Here is an 18,840-nt window from a genome sequence, read left to right on the forward strand (position 1 = left end):
TCAATAATCAGTGGATCAATGACCAAATTAAAATAGAGATCAAGCAATATATGGAGACAAATGACAACAACAGCACGAAGCTCCAACTTCTGTGGGACACAGTAAAGGCAGTTCTAAGAGGAAAATATATAGCAATCCAGGCCTATTTAAAGAAGGAAGAATAATCCCAAATGAGTAGTCTAAACCACATGACCATCTCCATAGATGCTGAAAAAGCATTCAACAAAACTCAACATCCATTCATGATAAAAACTCTCAACAAAATGGGTATAGAGGGCAAGTACCTCAACATAATAAAGGCCATGTATGACAAAACCACAGACAACATCATACTTAACAGCAAGAAGCTGAAAGCTTTTCCTCTAAGATTGGGACAAGACAGGGATGCCCACTCTCCCCACTGTTATTCAACATAGTACTGGAGTACCTAGCCATGGCAATCAGACAAAACAAAGAAATACAAGGCATCCATATTGGTAAAGAAGAAGTCAAACTGTCACTATTTGCAGATGACATGACTTTCTACATAAAAAACCCTAAAGACTCCAATCCAAAACTACTAGAACTAATATCTGAATTCAGCAAAGTTGCAGGATACAAAATTAATACACAGAAATCTGTTGCTTTCCTATACTCTAATGATGAACTAGCAGAAAGAGAAGTTAGAGAAACAATTCCATTCACAATTGCATCAAAAAGAATAAAATACCTAGGAATAAACCTAACCAAGGAAGTGAAAGACCTATACCCTGAAAACTACAAGACACTCTTAAGAGAAATTAAAGAGGACACTAACAAATGGAAACTCATCCCACGCTCTTGGTTAGGAAGAATTAATGTTGTCAAAATGGCCATCCTGCCTAAAGCAATCTACAGATTCAATTCAATCCCTATCAAGATACAAACAGCATTCTTCAACGATCTAGAACAAATAGTTTAAAAATTCATATGGAAGTACAAAAGACCCCAAATAACCAAAGCAATCCTGAGAAGGAAGAATAAAGCAGGAGGGATCTCGCTTCCCAACTAATGCTCTACTACAAAGCCACAGTAATTAAGACAATTTTGTACTGGCACAAGAACAGACCCACAGAACAGTGGAACTGAATAGAGAGTCCAGAAATTAACGCAAACATACATGGTCAATGAATATTCGATAAAGGAGCCATGGACATACAATGGGGAAATGACAGCCTCTTTAACATCTGGTGTTGGCAAAACTGGACAGCTACATTTAAGAGAACGAAACTGGATCATTGTCTAATCCCATACACAAAAGTAAATTTGAAATGGATTAAAGACCTGAATGTATGTCATGAAACCATAAAACTCTTAGAAAAAAACATAGGCAAAATTCTCTTGGACATATACATGAGCAACTTCTTCATGAACATATCTCCCTGGGCAAGGGAACAAAAAAAAAAATGAACAAGAGGGACTATATCAAGCTGAATAGCATCTGTACAGCAAAGGACACCACCAATAGAACAAAAAGGCATCCTACAGTATGGGAGAATATATTCATAAATGGCAGATCTGATAAAGGGTTGACATCCAAAATATATAAAGAGCTCACCCACCTCAACAAACAAAAAGCAAATAAGCCAATTAAAAAATGGGCAGAGAAGCTGAACAGACAGTTCTCCAAAGAAGAAATTCAGATGGGCAACAGACACATGAAAAGATGCTCCACATTGCTAGTCATCAGAGAAATGCAAATTAAAACCAAAGTGAGGTATCACCTCACACCAGTAAGGATTGCCACCATCCAAAAGACAGACAACAGCAAATGTTGGCGAGGTTGTGGAGAACGGGGAACCCTCCTACACAGCTGGTGGGAATGTAAACTAGTTCAACCATTGTGGAAAGCAGTATGGAGGTTCCTCAAAAAACTCAAAATAGAAATACCATTTGACCCAGGAATTCCACTTCTAGGAATTTACCCTAAGAATGCAGCAGTCCAGTTTGAAAAAGGATATGCACCACTATGTTTATCGCAGCACTATTTACAATAGCCAAGAAATGGAAGCAACCTAAGTGTCCATCAGTAGATGAATGGATAAAGAAGATGTGGTACATATACAGAATGGAATATTATTCAGCCATAAGAAGAAAACAAATCCTACCATTTGCAACAACATGGATGGAGCTAGAGGGTATTATGCTCAGTGAAATAAGCCAGGCAGAGAAAGACAAGTATTAAATAAATTCACTCATCTGTGGAGTATAAGAACAAAGAAAAATACTGAAGGAGCAAAACAGCAGCAGACTCCCAGAACCCAAGAATGGACTAATAGTTACCAAAAGAAAAGGGACTGGGGAGGATGGGTGGGAAGGGAGGGAAAAGGAGGGGTGGGGAAAGAAAGGGGGCATTATGAGTAGCATGTATAATGTGGGGGGAGGTATGGGGAGGGCTGTGCAACACAGAGAAGGCAAGTAGTGATTCTACAACATGTTACTACACTGATGGACAGTGACTGTAATGGGGTATGTGGGGGGCACCTGGTGATGGGGTAAGTCTAGTATATATAATGTTCCTCAAAAAAATAAATAAATAAAACAACTAAGTAAGTAAATACATAAATATCATGCATGAATAATCAAAAAGAAATAGTGCATTGGTTCTAAATTTGAAGAGATGTTGGAGATTACAACAAATATGTTTTATTTATTGAGGATTTCTTACTGTAGCTATGAAAAGTCTGTAAGTTTACTTAGTGAATTCAAACCTGAAAACTTGTCTCCTACCATCACTAAGAAGTTATTTTGAATGAACAGCTAACTTCTTTAGAGCAGACAGACAGGTTTCACTGGAATCTTTTACCATAATTACTAAAACACAGTATAGAACTAATATCCACATCCATGAACACTAAAATTTTATTAATTCCCCAAATTTCTATTTCCCTTATTATAATTCTAGTTAACAGTAAATGTTGAGAGGACATCTTAAATTACATAGTTTTTTTCACATTAATAAGCATCCTTTAACATCCATGGATTGAATCTAGTCATCCAAATTCAGTTAGATATCAAATCTTAACTGAACTACAGTATTTACATTTTAAGGGATGATTTTTCACTTAAAGTCATGGATAAATGTGATATTATGTTGCCCTATAATTATGCCCAGTATCATCTTATCAGAAAATGTCCATGGCTAATACAGGATGAGCCTAAAATAATTCCTATCCCAGCTGATGGAGTCTAACTATATAATCATATTCTTTCAATAACAACAGAGAAGCAGCTTTAAATAGTAATATAAAATAAGGCGGCTTAAGGAAATTCTTTGAAAAGTCATCTACAAGTCTAGACATCTGAATAAATGAATAAATCTTGTTTTCCTACTTTACATTTACATCTCTAAGTATAATGATTTAACTATAGTTCTGGAGGAGGGTACAATGAGATGAAAAATATTCTTAATAACACAATATATCCTCTCATCACTGGCATTTCAAATTATTGATAATAATCTTATATACCTGTGGCCTTATGTTCAGGTTATACATACAGTGTATAAGAATATGCCTTGATAGTTTTCTGTATTTGTAGATGATTGGGCACTAAATAAATAAAATACTCCAAAACAGGCATATTGAAATAAACAATGAAATGCTGATAAATAACTTTTGGTAATAAACAATAATAGTGATTAATAATCCTAATACATAATAATAAAGTCACATGTCAGTGAGTTCCATAACATACTCTGAAGTCTGATGAAATTTACTCTCTCTTCTTTAGAAATGATGAAATATTCAAGGAAGTATATTGATCTGACTTAAACAGCACCATAATAAAAAAAGACTGAGACCCAGAATCTGGGTCTAGAATCCTGAGTTCTAGAATCCTGGCTCTGACACTTATCATGATGTAATTAAAGGAAACCCTGGCCTGGAATCCAGGAGACAAGCGTTTAGTCCTAGTTCACTCATGAGCCATGCAGTGTGGAGTCATTTAAAAGGTTTCTTTGGCTTTCTGAACCTGTTTTCTCATTTATAAAATAAAGGAATAGACTCAAATGTTCCCTAAGATACCATCTGGCTTTAATGATCTGTGGTCTATGACCTTAATTCTAAAAATGACCTATACAATAAATCACTGAGGAAGATAGTGAACTACATTGTATGATGATACATTTGCTTTACGAAGGCACTAGACTGCAACTTGGAGGAAACATTTTTAAAAGGACAATTTAAAAAAGAGTATTAGGTTCAGGTCTATTTCCATTTATTTATTTATACTTTTGGCAAATATTTATTGAATATCTACTTTGTTCTAGATACCATGCTGGGAGTTCAAAGATAAATAAATACAATCTTTGTCTAGTGATAGAGAGACAAAAGTAACATTGAAGATAGAAAACGATTTACTCATAATCCAGTTTTTGAATCATCTTTATATTTATATCACATTAATTCAATTTATTGACCACATTTTCAGAAATGAGCTTTTACTTTTACTGCATCTCTTGAGCCATAGATATTATCAAAGTAATTATTTAACTCTTATTTATATATTTCTTATTTTAATGTTTAGAACATCATTAGATGAAAATATAAACCAACTCCTTAGTAATTCATCAATGACATTTGTTCAAATATTAAGTTTCATTTTAAAAATATAAAAAAGTTAAGTGCAGCTTTGGGCTTATTCTCCTGCTTAGAAACTAGCAAATTCAAACCCCACAAACCTTTTTATGACTTAAATAACAAACGGAAATGTACATTCTTAAAAAGAAGTGAAGATACACTGCTTGTTACACACACCTAATTCATGAACTGATCTGCTTATTAAACAAATTGGCAAAAAAAAAAATGAAATGGATGAAGAAAATAAGAATACAAGGGAAAATTTTAAAATAGAAGAGTGATTCATGATAATTAAAATTTCCTCTATAAATCACTACAAGGGGCATTAAGGAAAACAATCTACATATTACAAATTACAGTTAAGACTACATATGTGTTTAGTAACTGTGGATGTTTTGAAATTCTTAGAAATCTTAAACAGTACTGGGCAAAGGTGTATACTAAGATTCTGGATATATATTTATTTTGTGCAAAAAATAACAAATTTTAGAATAGGTTTCTTAACAACCTTTTATTTCTCTTGATATTTCAAGAGAAGTCATATAATACACATTTTAAGTGTGTTTATAACTTGTACATTTGTAACGTGTAAGATACTCTCCTTTTATTTTGTTTAGAGTCAACTTAATTAAAATAAAAAGAAACATTGTTTCATTTGTCTTTTCAACTTCTTCCGAAGGGCATCACACATGATGGAACTTGTAATTTAAGGGTCATATTATAATTAAAATAAGTCATTACCCAACTTTATAAGGCTTTGTTTGTATACTTTACAAGGACAATAGAGATACTGGGTGTCTCTTGATAATGACTAGTGGGGAAGAGTTGCTTTTTCTGTTCATCATTAATCTCCAGGAAAAAGTTTATAAAGGACAATATTACAATTCTTAAATTAATTGTAGATAGAATGATTTATAAGTTTAAGTGAAATTCATTTCATGGATGCATTTCAGGAACTTAAAGTAATTCTTTATGCATTATATATTTAAACTCTCCTATATTTATCTCAACTAGCTTTTTATTTGTAATTAAAGTTAACAAGAACTTTCCTTTTTTTAAAGAGGTGGTGTGGGTTCAGAATTGAAAAACAATACTAATCTAGTCTATTAAGTTTAATGCTTAGGATAATAGTAGCTACATTCAAAATACTGAATACTAAAGTTTCTGAGTACAGCATTATTCCAATCTTTAGAAATTGTTTCTTACTGCCTGTTGAATAAAATGCAAACTCTTATGCCCAGTGCTCCAACTCTTATGCCGGCTTGTACCTTTCCACGCACCAGCTCACCATTGTTAACATGTGCCCTACACAGCGACTTCCCCCGTGGTGCTGCAGAGAACTAGGGGAATGTAAGTGGCAACTAAAGAGTGGCTGTGGGTGAGGGAAACCTGAAAATAGGAATAAACTTTATTTCCTTTAGATTTTATCAAGTGAGACCCTTAATTTACAGCCTTTAATTATTTGTATTTTAGGACAAAATAGTCTTTTATCCTCACATTTCTATCAAGTTAAATAAGTATTAAAGTATAACATTGTACTTTACCATATAATCTTATAAATATAGAAATGAAAAAGCATTAAAAATATTTTGTTTTGGTCACACACAAAAAAGTTCATATTAGTCTTTATTTACTATTCTATCAGCTAAAGTTTTCTTTTTAAAGTTAAAAGATAATTTGACTTTATGCACTTCTTAAGTAAATAGGCTTTTTAAAAAATACACATATTTCTTACAAATAATTAAAACAATGTTTTATTATAGAGATAAGGCCTAGCCATATATGAGAGCATAACCTATTACAATGTCTACTTTTCTCTGATTAATGCCAACTGACTGTTTTTGAAGTGCTATATTATTACCATAGAATAAACCCTAAATTATAATAGTAAACACTGACCTTATAATTTAAAAGACAAATATTTCTTTTAAGCATTTCATTTCTAGAAATCCCAAATTCTTCCTTCTACTAGTTCATGCAGCTTAAAGTACAAATATTTTTGTTGTTATTCATGACTGCTGTTCAAATTTCTGATTAAATTTTAAAACAAGACATTTTAAGACCTAATTAAATCTCAACTATAAATAAAATAATGTAACAATGATGAAGCCAAATGTTTGACTAGTATGCTCTATGTTAGATTAGCAAAGACTTAAAAATTAAAAAGATTCACCATAAAAGGATGTTGTGAACAGTATATTAAATAATTAATACAGAGTCCTAAAAACAGTGCCTGGTACACAGTAGGGTTCAATTAATTATTAAGTGGATGGTCATTATAAAATAGATCTTAGATTGATACCAGTAAAATTTCTCATTTAATAGCTTAGCCAATTTCCATGTAAATTATTGAAGCCCCATGAAATAATGAAGTGACATTATATTTAAATTCTAAATATACAAATGAAATCTTGCACATACGGTATCTCCTATTAGAGTGTCTAATATTGTTGAGTTTTCAGCAGAGTTTACTTTTGGTCAAATACAGTACAATACTGCCATGCAGAATGAGAAACTGGATGGAAGCAACTTGGAAGGTGGTTCACAACAAGCCCCGTTTACTCCTCCCAACACCCCAGATCTACGAAGTCCCCCAAATCCAGAAGACATTGCACCAGGTAACTAAACCCCTTACAAATAGAATAATAAAACTGCTGTGCACTTAAATATATTATTCAAGTCATTCAGATTTAATAAATGGTGTCTAAATGATAACAGTTTTTCTCATTATATATTTCTTCTGGGTATAAGTTAAAGACATATGTAAAGATTTAGACTTCAAAGAATCATGTAAAACATTTAGTGATCTTATGCTCTTTAGATGGTCCGTTGTATTTGATATAACAATCATCTGTTATATTAAAAATGAACTCATTTGTAATTATATTGAAATTCTATTTGTAGGACTGTACAATTTATGAAGTGCTCTCATATATACTGTATTCTTTACATTTCACAATAACTCTATGACATATCCTCATTTCACAAATTAAGAAACTGAGGTTATGAATGACTATAAACTCATACTGACTGATCAAGAATTAAATCCAGGTCTGGTACCAAATTTACAGATGACTCACATGATGTGACCTTGAGGAGATTGCTTTCCTTACTTTTTACCCCCTTATGGGACCTTAAATGCAATTCCTTAAGATTGTTCTTTATTATCTTAAAAGAGAAGCAATTCCTTATCCAGTTAGTATAAGCTATTCAAAAGTATTGTTAGATTTTAAAATATTAAAATTTCACAAAAATTATCTGATCTATTCAGACAATACTTTTTCAAAATAATTGACAGCAGCTATCTCCAAATATTTTCTCAAGAGCAATGTATAGATTTTTTTTATTTCAAGTATTTTATCTTGAAATTAGCAATTCCTACATATTTTTGTAAAATAAACTAAATTTAGCAAAAGTACTCCTAGGATTCTTCTGAAATATCAAGTGTTTTTGACAATATGTAAGTAAAGCAACTGTAACATATTAAATCTTATTTAAAAATAAGCTGAATGTCAATCATTAATGAGCTTAGATTTATTGGGACATTCTTGACGAACACAGTGAGAAAAAGTATTGATAGATGCAGTAACATTGAAGGGGACCAAGTAAATAACTAGAATGCATACAATTTTGAAGTGAAACAGTTTAATAAAATTTTCAAATAACTTTCAAGTAGCCTTTTTTAATGGCAGAAAAGCAAGGAACAGATTCTACGTATATACCATTAAGCATATGGGGAAAAACAAGCTTCAGAATCTGACTTAAGTACTGTGACCTCTTGCTTTCTAACATTTGAAATGTTTGGGTTTTTTTCTTTCAATAGTAGAGAAGACATATAGAAAAGTTTATGTTTGTTCAATTGGTATTCTCATCACTAAGTTAGAACTTTTATTATGTGGTTATCATTATAAACTACGTAATTGAAAAAGAAATAGAAAAACTCATCTCTACCCTGAAAGAATTCATACATAGGACAAATGTTCACACCATATTTATTGTCTCACTATCTCTGTGAAAACATAATATCATATGTACACTTTATTTACTTCTAAGAATATATATACATGTGTATATATGTATATATATACATATATAAATATTTATATAGTAAAAGAAAGTTTAGAAGTATAAATCCATGTAGTTACTTAAAGCTAAATATCCAGTTATTAAATATTAGAAAATATCTCTATAATATAGACTAAGAGAAGAGAGTTTTGAGGTTATCAGATATTTGACATGAAGCAAGAGTAATAGATCCTTCCATCTTGGTAATTTAGGAAACAAATGATAGCTTATCCCAATTTAGCAAAAATTTTTATTGATTAGCCTATTATGATTGCAAAAGTCAACTTTTCTCAAATTATGATGCCATAATACTACAGGAGTAAAGTTCTTTTGAATTTAAATCAATTACACTGAAAACATTTAAAAATCAAACAAGAAATGTTGACATGTAGCATTGCTGAAATATAGAATTTTTGAGAGGTTAAAGATATGCACCTTCATTACTATAAATAATTCAGTATATCAGACAATAAAAATTTTATTAGTATTATCTATAAAAATAAATTGGAATATTAAAAATGCAAAAAATTGATCATTTATTAATCCTTAATGCAACAATTATGAAACCCTTAAAATGATTTTAAAGATGATGTAGAAATATTCAAAAATATTTGAAACAAAGTTAATTAGAAATAAAATACCAAATTACATTTATACACTAGAATTATGTGATCATTATGTTTATGGGTAAAGAAAAACTGGGGAAAAATACACAAAAGTAAAGTAATTATATTAGGGTAGTGGGATTTCAAGGAATTTTTTTAAATACAGAATTTTAAAATTTCCAGTTTCTATATGGCTAATATCTAATCAACTTCAGGAAAAGAATAGGAAATAAAATGTGGTAGTTATGATAACAGAGTTTTGCATACCATGCAGATGGACAGCACATGAAAAATAATTCCACTTTCCTGTGGGAGACAGGAATGACTACATAGATAGGTAACCTCAAGCTAAGGCTTAAATAGGAATTTTCAGGTGCCAAGAATTAGGGAGAGCACCTCAGGTATGGGGAACAAATGAAACAAGTAGGGAGGCTTAAGGGGACAGAGCCAGTTTCAAGTAGATCCAGGTTCTGGAGCATAAAATGTGAGAGGAGGAATGGCAGGAGACAAGGCTGGACAGGTGGGCAGGGCCCTGTGTGTCATGCTGAGTAATTTCCGTTTATGCTGTGGGGAGCCACTAAGGCATCCTGAGAAAGGGAAGTGAGTGACATAATCAAGTTTCCATTAGAAAGGGCACTCGGGCAGCAGTGTAGAGGATGCCTGTGAGAGGGGTTGAGAGCTAATGGATTCACAGAAAGCCTACTGGGAAAGTTCCGTCAAGAGATGGGCAAGGCTGAATCTGGGCAGTAGTAATGGGAATGAAGAGCAAAGAGATTCTCTAAAGCAAAGTTTCCCAATGTTCTGTGTGACAATCACTTACATAAGATTTGTAAGCCATACCTGAGACTCACTGAAGCCAAATCTCTAAAGGCAAGAACCAATTACCGACATTTAAAATAGATGTCCAGGGTGATTCAGAAACATAGAGTTTGAGAGCCACAATTTTAGAAATCCTTAAGTATAGCTGGTAAAACTTAGTGATTCGTTGTGAGGATGAGGGGAGTTTAGGATAATGCTCTGTCTTAGGCATCTGAGGGTAAATGATAACATTCACTAAGATGACCAATATAAAAAAGCAGTATGTATTAAAACATGGATGCATATAGGTCTAAACAGGTTTTAAAAGGTGCCAAGTGCATATTCATTTGGACATACAATAAGTGGTTGAATAGAAGGGTCTGGAGATTAAAAATCAAAACTTGGAATCATCAATATGTACATCATAACTAAAGCCATGTACATAAATGGAATTTTCTAGGCAGAATGTAATGCCTAAGGAAAGAGCTTTGAGTTAACACTCATATTTAAGTGGCAATCTGAGAAAAGAAGCCCACTAAAAGAGACTACCACTGGATACTGAGGGCAATCAGAAAAAAATTAAATTACTGCAAACAAATAACTAACTGGAGGTGGAATTTTCAACAAGATTTTTTGGAGGCAATAAACTCTTTAGTGTAAAGAAAGGATACGCATGATTTAACAGAAAACAGAAAACAGAAAACATTTAGAGAAGAAAAGAGCATCAAGAAAACCCAAAAGTAGGAGTGATCAAATGGTAAAGGATTTTGACAAGGTAGAAGAGAGAATTACATGAAGGATGTAATTAAGCAGTAGCATAGTATACAGGGAGAGTTGATAGCTGTGCCTTTGAAAACCTGAAGATTGTCACTCGATACATGTGAACATGGTTAGAAGTTCATGCCAGGAATTTGCATGATTTTTAAATAGCATTTACAGAAAATTTCTAGCTCTTGTGAGAAGACTAAGTTGAGGTAGTGAGACCAGAAGCAGAAAAGTTAGGTAACAAATCTTCACAAAGTAAGCATGGTATGGACACATCAAGGAATAAGATCGGGGCCTAACCAAGGCAGTGGAAACAAAGTGCTTTATTATTTTGAAGCTTGAACAGTTTATATGCCACTCAGCAATTTAAGACAGACAAAACCTGAGCATTACTTCTACAAAATCATCTCTGAGAGGAGGGAGATTTTATCTTCATTGCTATTCTCCCATAGCCTAGACCACAGTAGACACTCAAAAAATATATATATATATGTTTATAATGAATACATTCATTGTGTTATCTAAAGCCTAGTATAAATTAATGTAAGGGACACATTTTTTAAATTAAATGAATAGTTTAACTGGACAAATATATACTAAGATAGCCAAAGAAGATATAACTATGATTTGGTAAAACTAAACATTAAGCAAAGTAGTTTCTTTTGAAAATTCTTTAAGTATAAAGGAGTTTAAAGGAAGTCTAGCACTTTCATACTACTCTTTTTTGAAAGATCATTCTGAAGAATGTATTCTTCATAATTTACTCTTGCATGAAAAGCTAAACATAGTAAAATGTTAGGTACAGTTTAGTAACTCTCAGGCACCCTGTATTTACTTCTATATTTTTCCAAAGGATACTCTGGCCCACTGAAGGAAATTCCTCCTGAGAGGTTCAACGCCACAGCTGTCCCTAAGTACTATCAGTCGCCCTGGGAACAGGCCATTGGCAGTGACCCAGAGCTTTTGGAGGCTTTATACCCTAAACTTTTCAAGCCTGAAGGAAAGGCAGAACTGCCTGACTACAGGAGCTTTAACAGGTAATTCATTATCCTGGGTGACAGTTTTGGCATGTAATATGAAGGTTTTTATATCATGGTATAGAGAGCTGAATTCTGTGATAGAAAAAAATTTTCTTTTAAAAATAGAATCAAGACAATACAGGGTAACTCCTTAGCCTAGGCAAGGTCTCATTTTCGCAATATTACCAATACACCAAACCTTGGTCTTTTTTTAGTATAAAACTGAAAAAAGTGGTCCAGAAATTATTACTGTTATAACATTATCTTTCACATTTGAAAATGTTATTTTAATAATAATTTCTCATTGAAAGGCTGGTATTAGTTTATGTGTTCAAATGACAATGCTATTCAAGAATTTCAGAAGTTGGAATTCACATATAGGATGACAGTGAGAATTACTGTGTAGCCCGTTTCCAGTTTACAATTTTATGAACCACATTAAAGGTAATTTATGAATTTATGGCCCAAGACTCCAGCACATGTACAAACCAAAACAAACATATACTATGAAAAATATTGCCAAATAAGATCTGCATTACAGTTTACACAATGGACATTTATTCTGCCCTGTTATTCATATTTTATACTTTCCGTGGGGATTTTAGATATATTTTAAATTGCATCATAATCCATTCTTAGATCATTTTATTTTCATTTTAGAGTAAAATATCCCTATTATGCTGTCTCATATGCACAAAAGGCAGACCCAATTTATAGGCTATTCATTTAAAAATTAATGAAAAGTAAATCTGATATACAGAAGAGTATCACAAAGGCGGCATTTAAATAGTGATCCTCTTTAGTACTTTGAAAATTATTGTACTATTAAAATCTTAGTTTTCACACCCTACTATAGCAATAGTATTAGTATTAATCTACTATTATTAATACATCTGTCAGTATTCTACCTAATACTATTAGCATTACTAGTAACACTATTTGTATTAGCACTACATCTATTGCACAAATGAAGTGAACCATACAATTTAAGGAGGAACTGAGGAGTGGCTCTGGGGGCCCATTCTAATCAATGATACAACTTATTTCTAAAGCAAGAGTGCAGAAAATTATAAATAGTTAAACTAGGAAAAAATAGAGAATGATGGGATACTTGAGGTTTATTTTTGAGCTAGTGTTTTAGAGATGCTGTGTGACTTCTGGTGTACCTTGCAGTTTCACTCTCTCATGCCTGTTGAGCAGCTTGCTTCCAGTTCTACAACTGTACTGGTGTATTTGGTTTGGTTATAAAGAAATGCTTATTGATTATGTAAATACCAAGTGAATGCTATTTATCAATGAACACAATTCAAAATGTGGTTCCCTGTGTTAAATCAAGGTCTTTGTAAATATAACAAATTGTGTGTTTGTGTGTGTGTGTGTGTGTGTGTGTGTGAGAGAGACAAAGAACTTCAACAACTATTAGATACATATATTTTTAAAGTAAAATGTAATAATAAATGTCATTTCCCCTTCTGTTTCTTAAATAATTCAATATATTAACAACAGAAAGAAAATAAGCAGTTTCCAAATATTCCTAGTTCTTGCAAAGAGTGAAATGATATTATTTGGTAGCCCCACATTATTATACATAATCACTAGATACTGTTAATAAGGCATATAAGCATCAGATGCAGTCTAACAGTACTCAGCAATGATAACAGAAGTGAGAATTAGCTTCTAAGTCTAATCATAATTTCAAAATGGCTCATAATATAATACAACTTTGTATTCTTGTACTGTTTGAGTGTATTTTAAAATATTATATTTATATATTAAATAAACAGTATTAATAATAATATGCTAAAGTAAATTACTATATAATAATACTTTATTAAATACTGTATTAATAATATACTATATTAAATCCTTGTAACCCATGTGAGAAAAAGTAAACTAGGAGCAAAGGTTTCAAGCTCTGCTTCAAAAAGCTTGTATGACTTTGAGTATGTCACCTAACCTCTCCCTGTATTAATTTCCTCATCTGTAAAATAAATCCTATGATGGTATGATAAAGTACTTTTAAACATATAACATATATTTTCTATTTAGTAAAATAATTTATTTTCTTTCCTTTTTTTTAGCAATGATAGCAGGTATCTATTTTCATTTTATGCAACCTTTTTATGTAATACTTTACCTTATAGAAAAGTTGGTAATTATTATGAGTGTATTATATGTCCAGCACTATTAATTTTTTACAAACACAATCCTATTACTGACCAATCAAAATAAACAAGAAAAGAAACATTTCTTAATTGCAAGTCTGAGTGAAATTGGCTTATTATTCACTATGTAGATGATAAAGTGTAAAAATCATTTTAAGTCAGATCTGTGTTTGAAGAATTTACGTTACGAGAATTATAAAGATACACAGTTATCTCTCAGAGAATATTCCATATATTTTAGTGGAAATTTTTGCTTTACTAACTTTGACTAAAACTCGAAACTATTTTTCAGAGATCTTAAAAAACTTACAAGTAGTCTCTCACTTTGAATGCCAAACATCTCTGTTAATGGACTTTCTTTACTTTATGTGCCAAGGGCAATGAAAATCCAAACAAACAGGATATAGTCTCAATGATGCCAAAGAAAAGAAAACTGCTTTTCAAAGAGCAAACTTTCATTGGATCAGTGGTAGGAGGTGGGAGATGGGTGATGAAACAGGAGGGAATGTTTTCATTTACAAGAGAAGAAAATGACCCACAAATTGGGAGGGAAAAACAAAAGAGGCGGATAAAAAGGAAAAAGCAATGCACTAAATGCCAAACCCAAATATTAAATTTCTGTGGCGGGGAACATTTCTTCTTTGCTTTAATATAGAAAAAATTAAAGAAATGAGTAAAATTCATTTCTGCAATTAAAAAATACAAGATTAATTGACAAAATTCAGCCTAAATCTTTAAGTGTTCAATTCCAGTCTCCTGTATCCAATGAGTAGCCATATACAGTATTCTTAAAATCCCAGGAATGGATTTGCAGCCTGTGCAATTGCATGATGGTCTCATGCTTTAAAGAGCTTATGCTTGATTTAATACTCTGCCATTTCTGTCTTAAAATTCTTAACCATTATTTTTTTTAACAAAGGGTCTTGAGTTTTCGTTTTGCACTGCACCCTACAAATTATGTGGGTGGTCCTGAACCCAGGCTCTAAGCTTAAGAAATGTTTCCTGAACCACCAGGCAGACTAGGATGCTTTTTACCCTAAACTCGTCTGCATTCAGGACATCCTTCCTTATCTTATTCCAGGATGTGCTGTTTTTACCTCATGTTTCACTGTTATCTGTGAGATCTACTACTATCTTTCCATCTTTGAATTCCCCACATAGCAGTGTCTAGACATAATAAGTAATCAGTAATTTGTTCTATGAATAAATAATAAGTAAATGAATCAACAAATGATATACTGATATGATTGCTAAATACTGTATCAGACTGTGGTTACAGCATCAGTCAAGTTATTATCTGTTATTATCTTCCACAGCAACTTGGGAAAAATACTATAAGGTCAGTCATCCTGAGAACAGATGCAGTAGAAAATAAAACATACTGCTCTCCAGAGTGCAACAAAAAAATTATGGGCCAACAAGACATGAGATTTTATGGTATATGGCACAGTTACAGCTGCTACAGCCATTACTGGGGTCATTTATCCACTCTGTGGACACTGACCTCACAGCAGATTTTATATGTCTTCCTCCCCAGTACTATTACTCCCCAGCACTATTGCTGTCACCAGCTTTTTTGGTGGCTTCAATATCCATGTACAGTCCATTGAACTCCCCACCCTTTCAAGTCCTTGACTATCTCACTTTTAAGGATAATTTTCTCAACCCCACCTCAGTCATTTTTGGCTTTTCTTAAAATTTGTCATTACTGAAACTTGTGTCACTTTCAAAAATCTCAACTTCCAGCATCCCATTCTCTATCACATTGTATCTTTACTTTTCATTTATTCTTTACTTCAATAAGGCTTCATCCATTCCATTTTTCAAAGTCCACTAATCACCTTCTCCTTATCAAAACAGACTCCATAGTTCCTCACTATCTCACACAGAAATCAAGATATTCAAGAAAGATGAGAGTGATTGAACTATGAAGAAAATCAATTCTCTTCCAGGCTTTAAAATAAGCTCCATATATTGGGGAATCTATATAGTCTTGTCAATTGCATTGTCCAAATGTTTATGAGGATTTTCTAAGTACAAGCAATACAATACAAAATTAGTTACAAATACAAAAATTCTCTTAGAGAGAATTTCAGTCCTCTTGGTGTACAGTATGGTAAGAAAGAAGGCAGAGATATCAATGCATATAATGAGGAATGGAAAATGAGGTTGCAGGGGAGGTAAAAATAGAGTTCATGGAAATTTAGGGAAGAAAGAGCTTACTTCTGGCTGTGGAAGATTAGGGAAAGCTTTAAGAAGAAAGTTATATGTTACTTAAATAACATACTGAGAATCTAATTTAAAGGAAATTTAAAAAATGTAGTAATAGAAGTCAGAGTACTCTGGGGCAAAAAAGAACGAGCAAAGGCAGGGAAGAGAGAGAGTGTAAGGGAAATGAGCAAGCAGTGCGGTCAGTTTAGCTGGAACGAAGGGTGCATGAAAGAGGGTAGGGATAAACCAGCATGACAGACCTTTCCCCTGGCATGTACAGAGATCATTTTTCCACCCACATATCACCCTTTCCTCACTGTCTCCCACCAGGCAGTTGCTAAATCTCTAAACCTAGGAGTAATCCTTGATTTCCATACTTCCCTTGCAAATTTTATCCATTTTAACAGCAAATCCTATTAATATCCCAAAACACATCCTAAAACAACCCACTTTCCCCATCTTCGTGGAACACTTGAAACTCAAGCTGCCATCCTGGCTCACTTGAATTGCAACAGTATCTTCCCTCCTTCCACTCTTGCCGTCTTCTAATCTGTTCACAGGGCATGCAGGCTGATCTTCATAAAAGTGTGATCAGATTACATCACTCCCCCTGTGGTCCCTGTGGTTCCCCTTCACACTTAGAACGAAATTCAATTTCTTACTTGAACGAAGTCCTACACAACCTGCCTCTCTGTCCTCTCTTCCTTCTTCCATCCCTCTCTCCTATTCATCTAGGCCTTCTTTCTTTTCCTGAAAGTACTTCCTTTCACGCCAACATTATTTCTGCCTGGGATTGTTGCATTAGCTCCTCCCTCTGCCTGGAACGCTGTGCTTCAGTCGTACATGGCTAACTTCTGACCTTCAGACGGCAGTGTAAACGTCAGTTCTACAGAGAAGTCTTTCCTGATTATCTATTCATTCAGTTATGGCATATTATATCATCTTATTTTAATTTTCTGCATAGCTCTTATCACTATTGGATGTTGTCTACAGTTTGTTTTTCTCTATTGTTTGCCTCCTTCACTACAGAAAAAAGCTCAGACTTTTGACTACATTGTTCACTGCTTTATCCCCAGCACTTAGAAATGTGCCTGGCACCAAATGAATAAATTAATTAATGGCTAAATCAAACAAAGCTAGAACATTATGTGAGGCCTTGAATGCCAAGATAGGAGTTGGACTTCATTCAGAAGACAAATAGAAGAATTTGGAGGTTTTGAAGTGGAGTGGAGTGTGAGAGCATAACAATAGTAGTGACAATTTAAAAGACATATTTCTTGTCCTCAAAGAATTTATAATTCACAGATGACCCAAACCAAACCATATTATGAAAAAAAAAATTGACTATACAAAGTACCATATCATAAGCACCAAGTGACTGACATAAAGCAATGGATGTGATAGGAATTTGGCTGAGGAAGGGAGTGTGGGTTGGGAAGCTGGAGGGAAGTTAGAATTTAAAGGCCACAGGACATACCCAGGTAGAGAGGAGGCTGGGAGGAAATATCTCAAGCTGGGGAAACATTGTTTGCAAAGGCACAGAGGCAAGAACTGTTTGCCATGAGCTCAGGGTACAGGGAGTAGATTAGTTTAATCCAAAACTAAGAGTACATACAATGGGACCTTTCACCAGTTTATTATCAAATATCTGTTTTGCCATAAAAGCATAGTCCTTAAATGGAAATGTTTGCCTCAGAGGTCAACAACTGAAAACCACACTAAGAATATAACATAACAATATGCTCAAAATATCATGAATTATATTTACTATTTTCTGGCAGATAAATCTGAAAAATAATTAATACATTCTTTTTCTTTCCATTTCCCACAGAGTTGCCACCCCATTTGGAGGTTTTGAAAAAGCATCAAAAATGGTTAAATTCAAGGTTCCAGATTTTGAGCTGCTACTTCTAACAGATCCTAGGTTTATGGTCTTTGCCAATCCTCTTTCTGGCAGACGGTCCTTTAATAGGACTCCTAAGGGATGGATATCTGAGAATATTCCTATAGTGATAACAACTGAGCCTACAGAGGAAACCACTGTACCAGAATCAGAAGACCTATGAAAATAAAGTTACATGTGCCACAAAAACCACTGAACATAAATGTTACTGTTTTATTATCCTATTTACTGGCAAAGCCACTTGCACTCTTCATTAGTAGCAATAATTTAATAGCAGTTTAGCAATTTTCCTTTTATGGCATTTAATTTCAATCTCAGATCAAACACTAATAAACAATTCAAAATCTTGTTTTAAAAAATTTTAACTCACTTGTCTTTATTCATAAATTTGTTTTCCCCTGGTCTGAACTACCTGGCTGTTTCATTGAGAAAGTCTAGAAGAATAACTGAAAATAAAAGGTTTCAGATTTATTTCCTTTAGTATGAGATATTCCTGAGTTTTTCAAATAGAATCTAGAATTAAAATAGTATAAGTGCAAATATTTACACTCATTCAGAGTTTTATTTAAGGGATGAAAGTTGTGGAAGATAATGCACAAACATTATTGATGGAGAAAAGGATTTCCTTTTCTTCCATTCTGGTGACCATGATAAAATAAAATACCTAGAAGTCTTTTCATTAGTATTTTTCAACATGCTAACTCATTAGAT

The 18,840-nt window shown here is 33.1% G+C and overlaps 1 protein-coding gene across 1 annotated transcript in view; it reads left to right on the top strand.

Annotated features, from left to right (window-relative positions):
- The window catches only part of MYOZ2 (myozenin 2), a 36,529-nt gene extending 18,041 nt beyond the window's left edge, over positions 1 to 18,488 (top strand). The window contains exons 4-6 of the mRNA XM_036993082.2: positions 7,087 to 7,216; positions 11,685 to 11,868; positions 18,058 to 18,488. Coding sequence (XP_036848977.1) covers positions 7,087 to 7,216; positions 11,685 to 11,868; positions 18,058 to 18,292 — 549 coding nt within the window. The 3' untranslated portion in view covers positions 18,293 to 18,488. The remainder of the gene's footprint in view (positions 1 to 7,086; positions 7,217 to 11,684; positions 11,869 to 18,057) is intronic.
- The last annotated feature ends 352 nt before the right edge of the window (positions 18,489 to 18,840 follow it).

Source organism: Manis javanica, chromosome 5, assembly GCF_040802235.1.
Source record: "Manis javanica isolate MJ-LG chromosome 5, MJ_LKY, whole genome shotgun sequence".
Lineage (NCBI taxonomy): Eukaryota > Metazoa > Chordata > Mammalia > Pholidota > Manidae > Manis > Manis javanica.